This window comes from Ixodes scapularis, unplaced genomic scaffold (assembly GCF_016920785.2).
Source record: "Ixodes scapularis isolate PalLabHiFi unplaced genomic scaffold, ASM1692078v2 PGA_scaffold2__306_contigs__length_199485367, whole genome shotgun sequence".
Taxonomy (NCBI): domain Eukaryota; kingdom Metazoa; phylum Arthropoda; class Arachnida; order Ixodida; family Ixodidae; genus Ixodes; species Ixodes scapularis.
This window is the reverse complement of record NW_024609857.1, coordinates 9541809-9563819: the sequence shown is the minus strand read 5'-3', so window position 1 is coordinate 9563819 and position 22011 is coordinate 9541809. Positions and strand designations below refer to the sequence as shown.

Here is a 22011-nt window from a genome sequence, read left to right as displayed (position 1 = left end):
CAGGGGCGCGTGGTGGAACTATACCGATCTCGTGGCCACACACTCAGACCGGCAGAAAGCCACTATAGATGGGGCTATGTTGGGCAGAGTACACTGCTTTGTTATATATATGCAAAAAAAAAATCAATTAGCAAGAGTATTGCCGGTTCGTAAAGCGAATTGACTACTATATTTTCAAAAGCAGAGCTCTACCTCAGCCAGGCTAGACCAATATAGCCGTGTAGCAGGAAATGTTTACTTGGTTACGCGCTGTTTCAGGCCATTTTCGAACTGAACGCGAAGGCACGTATATGTACTAGAATAAGCAATTTTAATCACTCCTTTTTGCACGAGGCATTGCGGTGCTGAATGTAAACAATGACTGTTAGGAAAACAAAAATTGTAATTTCCGTTGACGTTTTTTTTTTTTTTTTAATTTGTTTATGTGAGGTAGACTGAAAGGATTTGTTCCGAAACTTTCATTACATTTATAAAGTCCAATAATGATAGTTTGCGTTTATATCGTAAAACATATTGTTCTTGAAATATATTTCACGATATAAATATGCCAATGAGGTGTATAATATATAATATTATGTACCGCAATGAATACTTTATGTTAAAAGCATAACGCATGATTGAACTCTTAAGACTGTGACAAGTTGTAGCAATCACTGACATTCTAGGTGAATAAGCACTTTGTGACAATCGATTCAGCTAACCCATGCGACTGGGGTAAACAACTGAAAATTCGGTTGTATACACACGGCGTTTTATATTTTAATCTATTTTTTTTTTACTGCAGCGTCTACACTCTAAGAAATGCCTGCGCGTCTACTTACTCGCAAAACACTCAAAGAGCCAATCTTTGCGATCTACGAAATCAGCTCAGCGAATGATGAGGCGGGACATCTATTTAGACATAAAAATGCAGTCTGCGCTTTGGCATTACGCAATGCAAACATGACGCATTGCATTGCTTAATGACACAGCGCAGACTGCATTTTTAAGTCTAAACGAATGTCCCGCCTCATTATTTGCTGAGCTGATTTCCTAGATCGCAGAGATTGGCTCTTTGAGTGTTTTGCAGGTAAGTAGACGCACAGGCATTTTTTAGAGTGTAAGTAAAATAACGCAATTTTTGTCTTGTTTTTTCCTACTTAGAAATTAAAGTAAATTGTGCAAACAATAAAAAAAAAAAAAACTACCTGCTTTGCACAAAAAAGAAAACGCGGAAAGCATATTTAAACTTTAGCTGTTCAAACCGGATCGAACCGGTTTGAACCGTTATATTTGTTTTCCAGAGCTGAATCGGAACTGAAGTTTGTGAACCCGAACCCGAACCCAACTGATACAAATTTCGGTTCCACACTCTGGCAGAGATACTCCATAAAGTATTCGGCAATAAAGGTAGTGAGATGCGCGTATTTTAAGAGCAAAATACAGATACTGAGATACATAAATTTGTCTTTTATGAAACGGATATCCCTACGAGAAAAGGTATTCCGGGATACGGATACAGCGATTTCTAAGAAGCGAAAGTATGCAGGCGGCCTGGTTAGAAAACATCATAATATAAACACTGAGGCACGTTAGTATACTCCAGACTTGTACCGTACGCATTACAAGTAATAAAATTACATGTAATCGATTACTTTTTGGAGTAATTTTGTAATCAGTTGATTACTTTTATTAGGCAGTAATCACAAGGGTAATCTGATTATTTTTTGAAGTAATAAAATTACTTGTAACCGTTACAATTTCACGGGACCCCCCCCCCCCCCCCCCCCCCCCCCCCCCCGGGCACACGCCTTTTTTTATGAAATGACAAAAATAAAATTTGCTTTTTTTTTTTCGAACGGAAAAAAAGGAAGATTTTTGCGGAGCTGTAGGAAACGAGGTCAATCTATTTCTATGTACAGTTTCTGTGGAATGTCCGTTTTTTTTTTTTTGTTTTTTTTTTTCGAGCTGGGACTGGGGAGTGGGAAGCCCCAGGGAAGCCACAGTCCGTGACAAAGGCCATTCAGGGCGAAGTTTGAGGAAGCAGAATGTAGCTTTGTGAGACTTTCGTTCAAACTAGCCCCCTCACGCACGCACAAAAAAAAAAAAAATCCTGCTTCGGGTACCTACTCGCAGTCCGTAGGAGAACCAGAACCGAAGAATGCCTAAAGCGGATGCAAAATATAACAAAGGCAGTTTAAATATTTCCCCATGTCCCCTACGTGGTCTTTGTGACAAGCAATGTTTCGAGTTGAGAAGTGGTCGGGGCGATCTCTTCCGCTAATGGATACTACACATGATCTCTTTCAAATCCTGGAGCTGCTGCTCTCTTGTATAACATGCGAGCTCATCCACATGTCAATAATAAAATGAGCGACAACCCTTGCTCAAGCTTAAAAAGATCTAGCACACCCTCCGCTCCCCCCCCCCTCCCACACACACACACACACGCACACACACTGGCGAACGCCCAAATCATTAAACGTCTTCAAACGAATTCTATGCTTGTGTCCGCGTTGTGAAGGTGCAACGACCACGAAGAGGGAGCCAGTTTTTCTTCTTCAATAGTTGTGCAAATGTGAAATATAGGTTGGAAGTAGTTTATTGTTATGAGCGCTAAAGATGTGTCTTCACACAATAAAGTAATCGGAAAAGTAACGATTACTTCTTTAAGTAATGTCCAATTACTTTTGCCGTCGAGTAATCAAGTAATCTAATCGAATACTTTTTAGCCAAGAGTAATAGCAATTGTAATCGATTACTTTTTTTAGTAACGTGTACAAGACTGGTTTTACTCCTCCTCCTCCTCCTCCTCCCCCCCCCCCCCCCCCTGTGTCTCGGAGTTGAAAATATGATGGACATATTTGTTCCCGAACGCATGGGAGGTAGGGAGGGTGTAGTTCGTGGTGAATGCAAATGGTACATAATGTAATGCACGTGTTCCTCTTTTTGTTTCAATTTATGCACCTCGCTTTACTTCAAGTTCTTCATATATTTACAAATATCATACTTAATACCCCCCCCCCCCCAAAAAAAAAAAAAAAAAAAAAAGAAAATGTGAGCGGAGGCCGATGATTACATGACATACTTCGCAAAAGGTGTCCGCCCGAAATCGATTCTGTCCAGACTCCACGGGACCTGTTGCAACATGAGAGGAAGAGAAGCCCCTCCAATAAATTTTGTATTGTCCATTATTAGGTTAACCTCTTTTCCGCTCACCTCCATTACGAGGGAATGGAGACGACTTATAGTTCGGATACGTCTCTTTTTATTATTATTACAGGAAGAACGACTTATGAAGTCTGAGAGAGTAGGTGGTCCTGCACTAAAAAAGATTACGTGGCTAACATGAGAACGGCGGGACAAAGAGGATAATGAAAGAAATTGAAACGAACACCGTTCCTTGACCAAGGCCCCTCTTGTGTTTGCGGCAACAATAGACCCTATTCAAACTTCAAAGCCCCATCAAGCAATATTGGCGGTTGCCACGTCTCGATCATCCTGGTGATATCCCACACTGCCCGGTGAGAGTTACAAAATTCCAGAGGGGAAGCAAGTCGGCATAGAAGGGTGAAGGGAGGAATCATCCTTTTAGTTTTTAATTTCGAGGCTAGGTGGCGCAAGCTACCACCCGTTATAAAGAGTACGTTCGTTAGCATCCTTCGATTCATCCTTGAGCAAAAAGTGTGTGGTTGCATTCGAGCCCACAGCAAACACTGACGCAGCACTCGCTTTCGATGCGAGCCGAGCCCAGTTGGCGCCGAACGCTGCCGAAGTTGTCCAATAGCCGCTCCGATTACGTACCCAACCAATGGCAGACTCTGAAATTGGCGCAGCAGCGACTAGATGGCGCCCACTTTTGAAAAACACTCCCTTCAGGGGCAACAACAAAAAGATACACCGGAGCTATGGTGGGTAATTCGTAGACCACTACCTACATATTTAAATTTACGATGACTTAAATTTTATAAAAAAAAAGAAAAGAAACAGGATTGGAAGCAGACGAAAATCACGGTTAATTTTAAAGTTGTCTGACCAACACACGAGCACAAAAAATGTGGTTTCCGGCATGCATGCTGAAGAAAATCATCGCCGCTTCCACGTTCCGCGTCTAGCGGTAGTTTGTAATGACTATTAGACCGTCTGTAGACAGGAGTGATCGCAGTCATGCTGCGGCCGATCATCACACCTACTTCCGAGGATGCTAACCTAGCGTACTTAACGTGTGGGAAAAATATATTCTCACAATTTTGTTTTGAGTTGAGCGCGTTAGTATGGTGTAAAAACGCAAAGTCTCGTTCACACAGTTCCGTCGACTGCGTTGCGCTGCGTTGCGTCATGAACGCCTCTCCATTGGCTCGCCGTAAGGGTCGCCTAGAGTCACTAGGGTTGCCATAGAAACAGTTAGGCGCAAGCAGTCTTGACAAGATGCAAGTGGTTGCAGCAGCATAGTTCGGGCAGCACGTCTACTTTGAATTATTTTAGTAGCTCGAGTGACCGCAAATAGCCGCCTCTGACAAATGTGTTTTGCCACGAAGACTAGCGGAAGCGCCTACACACGCCATCTAGAACGGTGGTAAGAAGAACGCATGAAAGGAGAAATCTCTCAGCCGCCCTGATATCTCGTCCTCGGCGATAAGAGGGCGGCCCACGCCGCATTGGTGCGAGGCACAGCGAGACTCTCACTTTACGAGACAACGTCAGAGAGATCGCGGCCCTCGAAGACTCCCGTGCCAGTCCCAGCATCTTTCCGCCATGAAGATCGGAGCGGCCCAAGTCATAGTCGCCTTAGCCTTGGCGGTGCTCTGCTGCGAGACGCTAGGTTCGTATGCTTCTATTCACCAATCTTTATTTCTTTTCTTTTTCTTTTTTGAGCCTGTTTGGTTACGAACTGGAACAATTGTAGTAATGGTAGCGGAGGGACTGTTCGGTGAAACGTGCGGGTGTCAACAAGGGTCAAGGATCTGGCATATGCTACTTCATGAAGAATATGAAAAAAGATATAGAGTAGCAAACAGAAAGAGAGAGGCTAGACATTCAGCAATCGACACAACCTAAAATAACACGAGCGAAAAAACATAAAAATGGTGTGTCACATAAACGTGTGCCGGTAGTCTTGTAACCTTCTACAGCTGAGATTCGTGGCCCTGGTAATGTTATGAGTAAGACTCATTTTATTTATTTATTTTTTCGAACAAACAGTGTGCGCAGTGAAATAATAAATGATTCGTGTCACGGAGTATTGAACATGTTGTACTTGTGAATTAATCACAGTGATAAGTTTATATTTTCTTGACTATGCCGCATTGAGGCGCAACCGGCGTGCGATTCAGCTGGCCGTTCCAAGACTCTAGGAATTTCAAGTTCAGATCAGGGATTGCTACGCGTACGTAATTGTAGCGAGAATATCCAGATGAAATTGAGTTTTCTTATTTATTTCCGGATCATGCGGTTTGCACCAGTTCTTCATCCAAAGACTATACGTAGATTTTTGCATTACGAGTTTATGAAAAGTTTGGCGATGATTGCGTGCGGAAGCGATTGAACAACAACGCAACATAAGCCGACATTTCCGAGGACGATCGGAGTTTTGGTGAGGACCTTTATACAGGCAAGAAACACACCTCTGACAGTTTCTCCAGACTGTCCTTTGTTTGATGTATTATCAGCGTGAGCGCGGCTGAAGGGTCCCAAATTGAACCAACCAGCGGATTTGATGCCGAGCCTTCCCATTCATTCTCAGGTCCTTCTTCTCAGGGGCACCAAAGAGTGTATGACTACCGTATCAGCAGTCATGTAGCACACACTGTCGTTGCCCGCGTTTTATTTTGCAAAAATTAAACTCGCTCAATTTTAATTGTTTCTATACTAATTCTAGTTGTTTTTTTTACCTTTATTTCACCCAGCCGAGACAGTGAAAGACGGCAAAAAGTGTCCTGTGCTCGACTGCAAGGGAAAGAACTGCAAGACTAAGTTGGCAGTTTCCGGCTGCCTCGAATGCGACTGCGAGAAAGAGTGTCCCGTTCTGCATTGCCCCCCTCCGTGTCATCCCGAAGAAAATGTGCCGCAGGACCGCTGCCCCGAATGCGTCTGTAATGGTAAGCGCACTACTTCGTATTTGCAGCAAAGATGTTCCTGATGTTGGGAATACAAATATCAGCTATAACAGAGAAGATGGTGACGAGCTGGCGAACTTTGAACACCTCGAATACCCAAGACTAGGAACAAGATGTGGACAACACACACACACGGGTATGTGTGCGACCACATACCACACTTTTTGTTCCTATAGTCTCGGGGGTTCAAAATGTCGACTCATCAGCTTTTTGGTGCGCACTGCTGGTGTGCTACAAACCATATAAGCTGAGAAGTGCGCAGACGCCCAAGCTTTTCGAGGAACAAGTTAAAGGACTAACACATACTATGAGATCGTTTGCATCAGTTAGCACTTTATTCCACACAGTAGATCTGGCCAACACTTCGCCCATGACGTGACATCCGTCCGTGACGTCAAATCTTCCTACAGACCCCCGCTCCCCCGGCCAAATGCCCCCTAAGCGTGACCCATAAATCCTCCCCTGGTACGAGCCCGCTTCTTGTTCTTGCAGTTAGCAATCACTCTAATCAAATGCTATCGTGTTTTTTTCTCATAAGGCGGCGGTGTCCCGCATCCAGCTGACGACGGACAAGACGTCCCCTGCTTCACGCCCATGCTGAGGCGGACGCTGCGCCGACTGGCCGAACTCGAGAACCAGCTGCGTCACGTCCGGCACCTCGTCGACGACAACGAGCTCCGGCTGCTGCGCCTCTTTCCCGCTCTGGAGTCCCGTGGCGGTAAAGTTCCGGCCCCTACCCCCGCATGCCGTTGCTTGAGGATCGTGGCACGCGACGTACCACGGCAGACCAGTCCCGCCCTCCGGCGCGCGGGCGCCCTGTTAGGGACATCTTTGCATGATTCGCGTTTCTCGGGGGCGCAGTGTCCAATAAACATTCGCATGCAAATGAACCCCCGAGGTCCGTCTGTGTTTCTTTTTGTGAGCATGATGTAAATGTCAGCCTGACCCGCTTCGCGCATGATACGTGGTCACAGTGTGAGTGACTGCGGTATACTAACAAACTTGGAGAGCATGGCGACACGTGTCTTGGTAGCTCACTGCATGATCTATCCCTTCCCTGCTCGAGATATCGCAGCTAAAGGGTACTACTCACCACTAACTCTTTCTGAAGTTGCTAGCCTTTTTTTCCTCGTCTCCTTGCATGTGATTTTATTACCGACGCACAAGTCTTGATACACAAACGTAAGTGACCAGTATAAAGACATGTATACGCTCGTTAAAACCTTCCGCCTTTCACTTTAATTATAATAGCCGCCCTCAAATAACATACTGGACTGTTTACGTGTGTGTATACGTAGTTACGGGACCTGCGGACACCCATCCATTGCAATTCGGGTGTGTGGGCAATAAAACAAAATATCTTTGATATTTACCCTCGCTAAACAGACGTAAAATATTTTGGATGCCTCAGCAAAGAACTTCAGATGAATTTAAATAAGCTGGTAATGTCCAACTTGCAATCTGAATATTAGTATCACGCAGAAACTTTTAAAGCTCTAAAATCTTACAAGGAACACGCAAGAGACTGTGTACCGTACACAGAAAGAAAGTCTTTTCCTACTTTCCATCACATCATGCTTATATCTAATCACGATGAACAAATAATGTCTCGCTAAAAGGTGTAGCCTGCGATGCTATAGAGCTCTAGCATACTTGACTGTGGGCCCTACAGCAGCTAAAATCCTGCGGAGAGAGTACAGGGTCAGTGAGTAAAACTAAGAAAACCTTGCAAAACCAAAATTTTGTATCAATAATTTGTGTTCCATTCTATGATAGCTTGCCTGCTGAGGGCGTTTTGCTGTCTGGAACCAGAATAACGGAGAACCTTATAGTAGCCTCATCGGCGGGCTTCAGAGATAAATGTAGATATACATACAATTGAGGAAAGTAGTCACTTAACCAATTACTGAAGGCTTTAAATGCATTAAATTGTCCGCCCCCACCCCCTTTTACGGTCCGGGCTTGATAGTCATTTTCCAAACGTTGAGCTGTAGATGATTGCCCAAAGAAAAATCTGCCACTGGACCTGCTGGAATGCCTTCCCCGAGTATGGTAGTGATCGGAGAGTCGAGATGCCACCAGGTAATTCGACCAACATCCGCATAAATGGCACCAAAAGTGCCAAAAACAGGCCACCTTGTGGTGGTGTTAAATTTGAAAATAACTGCACATGGTGCTTTTTTATGGCGTAGCTTTTTTTTCTCGCATGAGGTCTGCAGCTTCACTTATTGCTTACAAACATTCATTGGGCCGTTTACCATTGTGCGAGCGGGCTTGGGTCAAAGACGAAACCAAAAACAATGCAATTTTCGTGAAATAAAAATGTAATGCGCACCATTTCTACGTGGAGAGCAAGTCGCCTGCTTCTTGCGCAGAAGTTGCGGTGCCTTTAGAACGACAGAGAGCTCTGGTTGGCTTTGATTGAAACGATAGTGGGTAGACTTTAATGCTAGATGCCTTGAGGCCTACCCACTATTTGTTTTCAACCAGCCAATAAGAGCTCGTCGTTCTGACGTCATCGCAACCACTGTGCAAGATGCAGACGAATTGGCGCTCCGCATTATTATCTCCAGAAAAACGAGAAAGAACTCACATCTGCTGAGTATATGAGGCCTGAAAGTTCGTCTGCTCTTGGCGCACCTCGTGCGTTTGTTTACCCCTAAATAAGCCCACGTGCTCTTGTTCACCTCGACCTTAACCAATGGCGGCGCGCGCTTAGTTACCTCGTCATCTCGCGTTCCCTGTGCGTTCTCTATGGTGGCCTTTGATTGACAGTCCTTGCGTTCGGATGCGCGAAAGACACATCTTGGATTGCCTGCTTGCCGCATAGCTTTAAATGATGGAGTCCTAGGGTACGGCAGTCCAGACAGTTTCTACTATGAGCGCCTCATCCCAAGCAACGTGTGCAGTAACAGTCAACATGTTCTTGATATAAAATATGTGGAATAAAGCGTGCTTGTCAGACGCAGCTCGAGGCGAACGGACTCGTCAGAGAAACTTTGCAGATTACGATGCTGCCAAGTGAGAAAGCGACATCGAGGGAGCGTTTCTTGGTATGGTTTTAGGCTGGCTCCCTCTCTTGAGCTGCCGTAAACGGTTTCCAAAGGCTGGAAGTTTCTCGATGTTTTCTTTTTGTGCGTAGGGTTGATTTCTCGTTGTCCCGCACCAACAATGTTAGGGAACGGTCTCGTCAGACGTTGGGACCTTATGCCTATGCCCTACTTTATTCCCATTTTTCTCATCAATTATTACTTACCATTTAAAATATTGCTACGACACCAACAACAAAATTGTCATTAAATTGTTTCTTCATCAAAAAAAAAAAAAAAAAGAAGTGAAAGGAAGTGAAAAACAGCACCGGTATTTAAATTTAGCTACAGTGCTCCTCAAATTAATACAGCCACTTGTTTTTGTTTTCTTTTTTTTATTGAGCTATTGCTGGTTGCTCAAAAATACACACGGGACAAGTTCTGATGCTTCCTCGAGGCTGGACGGGCGTTAAAGGTGCCCTGAGGAGGTTTCTGAGATCGCCTAAATATGGTGATAACTCACTCTGGGGAATCTAAGCATCCTAGAAATCCATAAATCATAACGATGCGCTGCCGATTTTCCTATTAAAGAAGAAATCAAAGATCGATCACACTGAGGTAATCTCCGGCGACGGGAGGAGGACCAGAACATGTGGCCAATGAAAATGCCACATCTCGTTGAGATTGCAAACGCTGTTATTACAAAATGTGCATGTGTTTGTGGACGATGGTCGCCAATAAAAGTACCTAGTCCAAAAATGTTAATTTTTCGCGGAGCGGGAATATATATACTGCAGTAATCGTCTCAAAAACAACGCACAATGTTGTTTCTTTTTTTTTTTTTTCCGTGGGAGTGGTGTGTCTGGTCGTCAGGGCTCAAGCGCGGGCTCACTGGATTGAATCGTAGTGCGGGCGGTATGGGCAACGAGCTGCGCGCATTTGAGATATTTCGTGGTTCCAGCGGTCGGGGGCGCGAGGATCGTTCGCTCGCTATTGGTTTTGGAACATGCTCCCCGCATCACCGCAGATAACCTCGGTGTGTTGCGATATTTGATTGCTTTTTAATAGAGAAATCGACCGCGTATCGGTCATGATTTAGTAATCTCTAAGATGTTTAGAGGCCACAGATTGAGTTATCGCCCCATTTAGGTGATCTCAGAATCCTCCTCAGGGCACCTTTAAGGATTCAAGGTGTCACCACATAGTTCAATCAGTGGCCAGAGGAATGGCCCTACAAGTGCTTCAAACAAGCCATCTTGTGGCGTCGTAAGTTTGGGGTGAAAACATACGTATATGAATAAAAACTTGGGTCAATTTGATAGATATATTTTTAGAAACTTTAATAATCTTATTTATAACCGTTACCTAATGTGCAACAATACGCTGAACAAAACACACACAAGCACACACAAATATTTCAACCAGTGACGTTCACTGAGTAGTTTATGCAGTCTACGTATACTCCACCATTTGGAGACCGCAGTTTGTGTCAGGACACTGGACTACCTCTTTTTTGGTCGTGTCGTTCTCGTTTTGTTTTAGCAAAAGGTTTGATAACGAATGAATTGCAAAATTGAAGGCAACCTGACATCATTATTGTGTAAGGGTACCAGGCCTTTATATTCTGGTTCGCTTCTATTTCTAATGCATAAATATTTAAATTCATATTAATTTATAAAACAACAACACCGCATCTGCGCCATCTGTGCGTGCATTCGCATTAAACGTACACTCACTTTCTGAATCGGTACTGCGTTAAAGTTAATTATCGCACACGATGCATAACACTTGCGTTTCGGTGAATGTTTGTTATACGTTATATATTTATCTCCTTTCTTCGCGAGTGTTTAAGCGCCAAATAGAGTGGTGATAATCTCAAAGGGGATATTTCATTGGCTGAGAAAGCGCGTATTGTCAGCAACACCTCGCAGAATTACGCAGACCAATTACAACCAAAACAAACATAAAACCCTGGCACTGCCATTATTTCAATATTCGGGCGTCAATGACTACTTTATATAAATTGTGCATGAAGCGTTCGATGCATACCGGCGTAAGTAGCCCACAAGGTTATATAATCATTAAAAAAAGAGATCCCAAGAAATAAAGGACGAAGTCATCCCCGGTTGCCCCGATTCGATTTGGTACTACTTGCTATTTAATAATTACGCAAAAAAAGAAGAAAGAAAACATAGAATGGTTTTTTTACAACATATCACATGTATCTGTTACATAGTAGAAATAAATAATTGAAGACAGGATATTAAGGATATGGCATCGTTACATCAGAATAGTACACTAGAACCCGGAGACATAATGTCCCCGCCCTGGGCCGCATTGGCTACAAGTACATGTCTAAAAATATCCACCAGTACACTTTTCTGCAGGGCACGCTGAAGGCAAGTATCTGAAATATAAGGAACGAGTCTAGCGATTGACAAAGCTTACACAGAGTTTTGAATAAAAACGCAATTTGCGCTTGGACATCGACATGAGAAACGTCCCACGTCTTTTGCGTGCCGTGCGTTTCTCCCGTAGAATCGTTTTTCTGGCAGTAGTGGCAGTGTCTACCCGTGCGATGCAAGATCATGGGTGGGTTGACATTTTCAACAGATATTTACGCCTCGTTCTATATTCGGATGGACAGAAGCTTTTATGCAAACTGAATCAATCGTATCTCGCCGACGCGCATTACGTCACAGTGACTCTTAGGTTAGGCTTGCCAATCAACCAATGAACTTTACTTTCGCGTATCTTATTTGCTGAAGAGCATGTGGAGACCCAGAGATATACGATGGCACACCGTGTTTGCGGCTAATGTGCCAGAACTACTCGCAAAGTGAGAGAGTTAACTTTTTCATAAACTCCCTTTGCGGACTGCGGTGTGTGGCTATATACGCAAGCGTCACAAGAAAGTAAACGTACTTGCATCTTTAGAGCGTGAAGCGGAACGAAGTAATATTTATTATTGCATTTTTTGGCTAAGTACATTTAGTATAGAAGTCTCAGTACGGATCCTACATTATATATAAGGGTTTGCCGCATTTGCAGCACTGTCTCGCAGCGAAATTGACGGCATCAGTGAAAACTAACGTAAGAGAGGCGTGGAAGAACCAGTGTTTTATATCTGTCAATACGTTTTTATTGATTTTGAATAGTCAAACGACAATAAAGATGTCTTACAAGGCACTCCCTCCCCTCGCCCCCAATGCCATACTAATTGTTCTATCAGTCATAAGTAGTCAACCAATTTCAATAGCCGACAGGGAAAGAGAACGATAAGCAAAAGGTTGCCTTGCATGGGAAGCTTGTGATTGAATGAGATATTTGACTCTTCAATTTTGATTTATAATTATTTTGCTTGATATCAGAAATGGCGCACTCCAGTAGGAAGAATGCTGTTTTCTTCGCGTCTATTTGGAATTTTTCAATGTGAGCGAGCTGAGTGGCCATTTTTAAGCCAACACCCTGTCGCTTGGGAGAGACATCGTAGGCGGAAGATGATTTGTGATTTCCACGAACGTGCCGCAGTCTATATTTCATTAAGAGAAGCAAAACTTATGCTAATCACAAAATAATCATTGTAGGACATTTTTAAGAAAAATATAGTTTTAAAAAATAATAACTGTGTGCATGGCTGGTACTGACGAATGTAACACTCAATTAAGTTTCTGACAGTTGCCCTTCTATATGATGGGGTGATGTTGACAATGACGATGATTATATATGATAATAAGGATTACGGCAATGAAAATGTTGGTGCGGGTTTCCCTTGGATGCACAAATGGCAAACTCGAGTAAATGGTCTGCTTTCCAACCATGTACGGCTCGTCTTTTTTTAGAGCGCAGCTCTTAGGCGCCCGTTTCCGGCTTGAGCGGCGTCGCCGTCGCTGTCGCCGTCGGCGCCGGCGTCGGCGTAACCGCGACCCTCCCCCCCCCCCCCCCCCCCCCCCCCCCCCCGAGGAGCTCGGGAGGACCTCGGAGGTTCCTTCAAGAGGACCTCGGGAGGACTTCGGGTTCCTTCGGGAGGACCTCGGGTACCCTCGGCGACCTCGGGGGGGGGGGGGTCACCTCACTCCCTTCCAGGTCACGTGACCCCCCCCCCCCCCCCCCGAGGAGCTCGGGAGGACCTCGGGTTTCTTCGGGAGGACCTCGGGTTCCTTCGGGAGGACCTCGGGAGGACTTCGGGTTCCTTCGGGAGAACCTCGGGTACTTTCGGTGACCTCGGGAAGGGGGGGGGGGTCACGTGACCCCCCCCCCCGAGGTCACGTGACCGCCCAGGTCACTTGACTCCCCTAAGGTCACGTGACCCCCGCCCCCCCCTCAGTGCCCTCCCCTACTCCTCCTCAAGAGCTGCGCTCCAATTCGGCGTTACAGTGACTTGTAAACGGCTTTCCTTTTTTTTCTGTTTTAAGCGTTATATATTGTTACGAATTATTTTTCAATGATTCGGAAAAGCAAGAGATCGTCGAGGCATTAATACACTGATTTGACGATTTTAAACAACTACTCACGCGCCTCAAGGGTTCCTGATCCGCGGGAGCGACGGTATGCACGGCGCCTCCAGCCGCCCGGGCCACCACCACCATGGGTCCAGAGGAGGCCAGGACGACGAGAACCCCAACTTGTTGCATGTGCCTCACCAACACGGGCACAAACACAGCGGTGAAGGCGGCCTTCGGTTCCCGCTGAACCGACCAGAAAACAACCTCATTCATCGGGATGATGCCCTTGTTCAAGGGGAACCAAGGCGTAAGTAATTCTCTTTTTTTTTCATACCGTTTATGTCAGCGCGAAAATATTACTACTGAGTTGAGCTCGTTAAAAAATAAATAGGGAGTTTATTGTCCAATCATAAATCCACAGCGGTTTAATTATCCAAGACTCAAAATAAACAAAAATCGGTTCGAAATATTTTACTAACTGTACCATTGCTTAAAATGAGCATGAGCTCGGAAACATCGAAACTGAACAAGAAAATTGGGTAACGTGGTACAGCATTGCTTCCTGCCGGTCTTCTTCACATGCACCTGATAAGCATGTAAGATAGACAAGAATGGTGGACTGAAAAATGGTGAAGTGCCCTTGAGTGCCATACGGAGCTTGGTTTTTAATACCGTTTTTTTTTCTTGCCGAAAAACTAAAAAGAAAAAAATTCTACCCCCCCCCCCCCCCCCCTTCGTCCCTTTTTTTCCTGATGGTCCATTGGCGCTTTTGCCTCTTGTTTGCACTCAGAACAAACAGCTTTTCAATTCGATAATTTTTTTTCTCGGAAAAACGAAGATATTTTAATTCGGTTTTAATGCTTTCAAAAGTGTAACCACGTATTTCATGTACATGTATGTCGATCCAAATTCCTTTCTCAGTGCGCGATCTTCACAGCCCACAGGGTGCAAGTGCCCTCCACTTTAGCAGGCAAAGATAGCAAGCCTCAAACGCACCAACATGCGCAATAATATCCGTCAGATGTCCTCGTTTATATTAAGGGTTTACTTAGTTGACGCACATATTAACTCAATCATTATTTCGGTTTCAACGTGGTAAAATATATTCTAGAAAAAAAAAATTGTTTTGAAACAGCATTTTATTTTCTACAAGTATCCGAAACAGAGTACGACTTCGCAATCTGCCGGGTGCGACCCAACACTGCCCTTCCTGTCGATCAGCAACAGCCAGTGAACGGACTTATCAGCCTCTGGCAGCAGGTACGTCACAACTACAAACTATATGTATTATGTCCCGAAAAAAAAAAAGTAAGAAAAAAGTCAATCATATAAAGCGGTATTCGAGATACCTATGACGAAGTTAACAAGAGTTACCCAGCAAGAAAAAAACATTAAGGTAAAAAACAATCTTTGAAGCGGATATGGGCTACTTTAGCGGTGGATTATGTTTGTTTTAGTTTTAGAGCGAAGCTCTTAGGGGCCCGTTTCCAGCCTGAGCGGCGTCGGCGTCGGCGTCGGCGTCGGCGTAACCGGGGGAGGGTCACGTGACCCCCCCCCCCCCCCCGAGGTCACGTGAACCCCCCCCCCCTGAGGTTACGTGACCCCCCCCCCCCGAGGTCAGGTGACCCCCCCCCCCCCGAGATCACGTGACCCCCCCCCCCCCCCGAGGTCACGTGACTACCCGCAGGTGACAATTCCCTACTCCTCCTCAAGAGCTGCGCTCCAATTCGGCGTTACAGGGAGTTGTAAACGGCTTTCATTTTAGAGCGCAGCTCTTAGGGGCCCGTTCCCGGCTTGAGCGGCGTCGCCGTCGCCGTCGCCGTCGCCGTCGCCGTCGCCGTCGGCGTAACCAAGGTCATCCCAAGGTCACGTGACCCCCAAGGTCACGTGACCCCCAGGTCACGTGACCCCCAAGGTCACGTGACCCCTCCAGGTCACGTGACCCCTCCCAAGGTCATCTCAAGGTCACGTGACCCCACGTGACTCCCAAGGTCACGTGACCCCTCCCAAGGTCATCTCAAGGTCACGTGACCTTAAGACCCCACGTGACCCTTTGAAGGTCACGTGACCCCTCTGAGGTCACGTGACCCCCGAGGTCACGTGGTCTCCTCCCCAAGGTCACGTGACCCCCAAGGTCACGTGACCCCTCCCAAGGTCATCTCAAGGTCACGTGACCTCAAGGTGACCCCCACGTGACCCCCAGGTCACGTGACCCCTCTGAGGTCACGTGACCCCCCTCCCCGAAGTCACGTGACACCCCCCCCCCCCCCCGAGGTCACGTGACCGCCCCCCCCGGAGCATATTAAAGAATGAGGGGAGGAGGAGGGGTCTACCCTCCCCTCAGTACCCTTCACTCCTCCTCCTCAAGAGCTGCGCTCCAATTCGGCGTTACAGGGATTTGTAAACGGCTTTCACTTTTTTTGCTACACAAAATGAGAATGGCATGTCAAACCGGCGCATCGCTAGTTGTGCCGCGTTATAGGTACAAGTCTAGCCGGAGGAAGCGACGTGTACTGGGTGACAGTGTTAGTGCGAGCACGGCACTGGCGCTTATTAGCATTTTACTGAGACAGTATATCAACGGACAGACGATCTTGTAGCGCCTGTGTCTTTGTCGAAGGGCGAGCCCATTTCACTCCTCTCAGGCCGAGGTAACATCGCTAATACATCATACAAAGGACAGTCCGCAGACGCTGTCTAAGGCCGGTTTCTTCTTCTTGCGACAGAAAACCAGCGAAAACCGCCGATCGCATTTTTTGTGCTAACCGTGTGTCACGGTGTGTGTACCTGCATGAACCTCAATTTGACGTGATTGCAGAAAGAGAGCAAGGATCTGAACGTGCACGTGCACGTCACTGGGTTCAAGGTGAACGCGAGCGCACGTGACCATCGCGCCTACATGCACGGCATGCACGTGCACGTCGAGGGAAACCTGACCGATAGCTGCCAGTCGACCGGGGCCCATTTCAACCCCACCGCCACTGTGCACGGAGATCGCCGAGCGTCTATCAGGTGACCGAAACATTGCGCACGTTGCCCTACGTACAAACACTGCAAACACGCCCGAGTCAATTACATTTCTGTAAAGGAGAAAAGAAGGCGGTCATATAGGGGCTAGTCAATGGCAGCCATAGCTTTGTTCACTACTGCTGAGCTCGCGCTGACGGTGAGCTCCCACAATTCTTTTGCAACGCGTGCATTCCGCACCGTCAAGATTGCCGGATTTAGCAGTCTATTAATCTAAGCTCCTTCTGAGCATGTGCTTTACAACATGGCCCTCAAATATGGCGTCCAGTGAATACCTCCATTGGATCGGGAAGAGCTATAAGAAACGAGGTATTTTTATTCGATCGAAGCGTCGTTTACGAACAAACGTAGAAGTATTCTCTCACGCACGGGAATAAATTGCTTCCGCACCATTCACGAGATCAACACCTGACGTCACGCCGATGCTGTGGAGCAGTTGTAGGAACTGCGCATGCGCAGGCACACCTCTTCGCGCGAATTTGATTTTTACTCACGCGCAGTGCCCATACGTGGCGTTCGGGAACGCTGACTCGTTTGTAAGCACCGTGTGGAACGGCCCGCAATACCCACCTTTTCGAGTAGATCACCCGCGTACAAGATTAGCGTTGTCGCGCAATACAAGGTCGGATATGTTCATTCATTCACTCATAAAAGAGCTGGGCTCGAAAATGTCTTTAGTAATATACTATACTATAATTATGTGGTTAAAGAAATCTTAGTGAGTCTTTTTTTATGCACTATTTTGAAAAAGTTGCATGAGCACCTGCGAGAGTTTTGCGTTAAGAACACCAATTTGCGTAATATTTATGCTTCTAGGCATGTCGGTGACTTTGGGAACATAGCGTGCGACAAGCACGGAATAACGAACGTGGTCTTCACGGACACCGTGGCGTCGCTCACTGGGCCTTCCAGCATCGTGGGACGCTCTATCAATGTGCGTGTGTACACCAGCACATCTTATGTTCCTCACGTTTGTCGTGACAAGAAGTTTTTTTTTTTTGTCTTAATGATGTGCCTTTACTCTCGAGATTTTATTTAATTTTGACTCATTGTCTATCAATGACTTCGTTACTTTGTTTACTACCCCTATTCATAACAGGTGTCGCGCCTTAACTATTTTCTGAATTTGAGAGTAAGTTGCACATAAATTTGGTATCCTTCTCCGTTTTCACGTTGCCATCGCTAATTTTAATTTCAATGAGATTCTTAAAACAAACTACGAATCACTTCTGAGCAGCTTCCGACATTAAAGCGTACAAAGTTGTCAGTTATTCTGTAACGCACAATCCGAAGAGGTTTAATGTGCATTTGAATTATTTATTTCTCAAGCTGCGAATGCAATGTGGAAATGCAGGGTATTCCCGAGAAAAGAAAACCCTGTTTTCCGGAATGAATAAATAAACTAAGCATCGAGGACAGCTCAAACTCCGTGAAAACGTGGTAGTAGTGGTTGGATTATAGAACACTAAAGTTTGAAAACATGGCCTCGCCTGGAATCAAAACATAATTGAGAAGAAAAAAAAAACGACATTTATCTATCAATAAAATTGTGCGCACCAAGCTTTTATTTCAGTAAAGAAGAAGAAGAAAAAAAAAACTTTTCAGCAAGAAAGCATGCTGACAAGTATTTTTACTTACATAAATTCCTAAATTGTTTTTTTTATTTGGGTAACGACATCTTAAACTTTCGCGTTCTATCCCAACCGCTAGCGTTAGCTAGCGGAATTTGAGCTCTCTCTAATGCCTAGCTTATTTTCCCGGGTCAAAAAACACGTTTTTTTTTTTCTTTTTTTTACGGGGACGTTTTGTTCACTAGAACGTTCATGCACTCGTTCAACCAAATCGCTTTCAAAAGGCACCCGTCCACGTCCGTGCCTCTACTAGAAAAAACATGGCACAAACTGTCCGATAGAGTATGCGATGAAACGCCTTTGTGCCGCACCAGATCCACGCGCATATGGACGACCTGGGCAAGAACCCCCACATCCCTGCCAGCGTGTCCTCCGGCAACGCGGGTCCACGCATCGCGTGCTGCATCATCGAGAAGGTGGACAAGCTGCCTCAGCTGAGTACCAAGACAGCGCGTCGCATCCTCAGGGACATCATGCAGCCGTTCAGCGACATTGAAAACGAATGAAAAATAAGAACCTGTTTGCGGGACGTTCACGTACATATAGCGCTGGGCCAAATCGCTTGATTGCACCCGACCCAACATTGCAAGCATGCACGGATTGTTGAGCTTGGTTTGTTCGCTTTGTTTGTTTGTTTAGACACAAACTTTAGGGTAACAAGGCAAAAGGTTGACTTTTTTTTATGCCTGGCGAGGCCCTGTTCTTTGTTTACACTAGGGTAACAGCAACGAAACAACAACAAAGGACTGATAGAGTACGCAAGAACACGCAGCCTACCTTCCTAATGATATCGTAATCAAGTTTTTTTTATACATGTTCATACTCACTCCATATCAGTAGGTTAGCATAGTTGTAAGTAAACCACTATTGTGCTCGTATTTTCTTGATTGTAATGCGAAATAAAATCCGCCATTTTCATTCGAAGTTTTGTCCTTGATATGTCGGTCACCCAAAAACTCTCCCGACTGTTAAGAATATAGTCCCGAGACACACACACACAAAAAAAAAAAAAAACACGCCAAAAAACTAGTAAGAAAAACAAGGTATCGAACTGAAGAGGAAGCCAATCACCGACATTTATTATCAGCACTCGAATACTTCGGAGAGACCGCCGCGAAAAGGAGCAAGGTTGCGGCAGCGCCAGATCTGAAGTCAGGTCTGGGCCGATAACGCGCTCGCGCTTCTCCGTCTGCATTTCTTGCACTGACAGCTTTCCAGAAGGCGGGAATTCAGCGAAAACTACTTGAAGGAGCGCCCTAGAACTTCCGAATTGTTTTCTCCCCACGAGAAGAGATATACGCACAAAACACTTAAAAATAAGCTACGGCTACAAATCTCGAAATCTCGATGCGTAGTTTACGTTATAGTAAAACTGATTAGCCATAAAACCCACGAGAAGAGATATATGCACAAAACGCTTTGAAAGACGGGCTGCGGTTACACATCTCGAAATATCGATGCGTAGTTTAAGCTACAGTAAAAATGGTTAGCCATAAAAAATAGAGTAAGATTGCCATTTTCCAGCATCCTGCGAATATTCTGAGCCCCGCGAAAATCGAATATTCCAAGCTTCGTATGTAATCAAAGCAAAATATATTGAGGGATAAAAATTCAAACAAAAACACACGCTATATTTGCACTGAAATGAGAAGAAACAAAACTGCTAACAGGAGCCAAAAGGCCAAGACTCTCTACGAACTTACGGCATAGCATCGTGTGCAAAGCCGGCACAAGACTGTGCTGACTGTGACTGGGCGCCTCCGTCTTATCGCATGTCCACATTGCCCTGAAATTCTAGTCGTCTTACAAAAGATCCGCCGTATCTGGTTCTTTTACTTTTGTACACTCCGCTACGTTGGAAACCTAACCTTGCTCATCATGTCTACCGAGTGCTTCCGTCAAAACAAGCACGTGTTTGAGTGTGCGAAATGCAGAAAAAGAAAAATGATGTCGCACTGATAATTACTTAGCTTGCGTTTGCGTCTACGGTATTCAAGTGCGAACAAACACGTATACGGCTTGGAGCAATACCAGCTAAAAGACAAGGCCTGCGCATGACGCCATCGTAGGTGGACCCCCGAAGCGCCCCAAGCGGCAAACACGCCAAAACTCGTCGCCACATAGCGCTGGCGTCGCTGTCGTTGTTAGATGCTGCGAGACGCGCTGGCAGCGATATTAAGAACTTTTAGAAAACCGTTACCGTATTCCGCGCACTTCAAAGGCTCCGGTAGTGCGGTATAGACACGCAGCTCTTAAGTTTTGAACAGCGCCCCTGGCGAGAAACATCGGATATTTTTAGGTCGCGTTTCCACTAGGCGTAGCGTTGCACCCTTTCAAACGCACTGTCAGGGCGCGCGAACCATGAGCAGACGCCGAGGGAAGCTGACAGACGCTGATTTACGCCCTTGGAAGGTACATGAGGGGATGCTTGGGCGCCTCTTCACGTCAGCATTGAATGGTCGCGTCTCGCGGACGCCAGCGGAGTCGCCTCTTTTGTGGTCGCGTCTCGTGAACACGACAGCGCCCCCTGGCCGAGAGAAACAGGCCTATACGCTGAACGCGGTAACGGTTTGCTAAAAGTCCCTACTGACGCCAGGTGGGTGGCTCTGCGTGGATCCATGCTAGGGATGACATCTGGCGGTGAAAGGCGCCGGCCTTGTCCTCTAAATGTTCTCTAGGTGTTCGGCGGTCGGCGTCTGCATTCAAACAGTGAGTAGAGACAATTGCAGCTAGCTTCGCGTCTACCCACTAATCATTACAACCAGAGCACGGTGTTTTTGACGTCCCCGCGTGCTCTCACTTTCTCCTCTCCCTCAGCTTTTACCCGCATAGAAGTCTAAGCCTAACCGATGGCCGCCGCCTCTGGAGCAACGTTCATGTCTGTGAAGCCTGGTTCAGACGGCAAAGTCACCACGGAAAAGTGTTCGACGCACAGAAACATACGAGCAACGCAAAATGTAGCTTCGTGAAGCAAGCATGAGTCGCTGTTGTCCCGGTGTTCCGGTCGTTGCAGTCGTTTTGGATGCTCTCGACGACACCGACAAAAATGTGTGAACCAGTCTTAAGTACCAAAAACAAGAACTGATCCCTGACGCGGTTATGGTGAGCTCTCCACAGGAAAAGTGCCCTTGGCAATGAAAAATTGGCAATGTCCAATTTCAGCTCTTGAGACGAGGTATCGAGGTCCATAGGTGCATAGGTCCTGCAACGAAGACACCTTTAGAGAAAAGGATATTGACAGGGTTTACAAGTATACTGATGCACCAAAAAAAAACAAATTAACGTTTTTTTGTTTCCATGGAAGGCGGCAAAACAGAGTGATTTCTACCGCGCATCCCCAACTACCTTGGACATCAACGCCTCGGCGCAAGCACTAAAATGACGACTTCAACTGAACAACAAACATTGCAATGTGTCCCGAGAATATTTTAGATGACAGCCATAATATCTTAATAAGCAGCAAATAAAGTTTCGGACGCGTAATGTTTTTATTCCACGGATCTACAATTTTTTTTTTTTCATTGAATCCTATAGACCGACGCGCTGTTTACAAACAAGCCCGCGTTTGCCCACCCCGGGTGTGGGCACTGCGCGTGCGCAGAAACGGAATTCGCGAAATGTGAAGCGTCTGCGCATGCGCAGTGCCGTCGACAGCGCCACCGCAGCTGCGTGACGTCAGGGCCGCGCGTTGGTCTATAGGCTACGTTTACATAATTATGAATTTCTAATTTTCTTGACAAAAACTCCTAATGTTCCCGAGGACTGCAATTGCCTGGGTATCGCA

At 45.9% G+C, this 22011-nt stretch overlaps 2 protein-coding genes across 2 annotated transcripts; both read left to right on the top strand.

Moving 5' to 3' along the window:
- Positions 1-4640: 4640 nt before the first annotated feature.
- Positions 4641-7043, top strand: LOC120849603. Its single transcript, XM_040221850.2, has 3 exons — positions 4641-4801; positions 5886-6077; positions 6634-7043. The coding sequence occupies exons 1-3, from the start codon at positions 4735-4737 to the stop codon at positions 7026-7028; spliced, it is 654 nt and encodes a 217-aa protein (XP_040077784.2). The 5' UTR covers positions 4641-4734; the 3' UTR covers positions 7029-7043.
- A 6585-nt stretch (positions 7044-13628) lies between these two features.
- LOC120849602 (superoxide dismutase [Cu-Zn]) lies at positions 13629-19151 on the top strand. Its single transcript, XM_040221849.2, has 5 exons — positions 13629-13876; positions 14723-14829; positions 16388-16581; positions 17413-17530; positions 18542-19151. Exons 1-5 carry the CDS (start codon positions 13675-13677, stop codon positions 18731-18733), a joined length of 813 nt encoding a protein of 270 aa, XP_040077783.2. The 5' UTR covers positions 13629-13674; the 3' UTR covers positions 18734-19151.
- The last annotated feature ends 2860 nt before the right edge of the window (positions 19152-22011 follow it).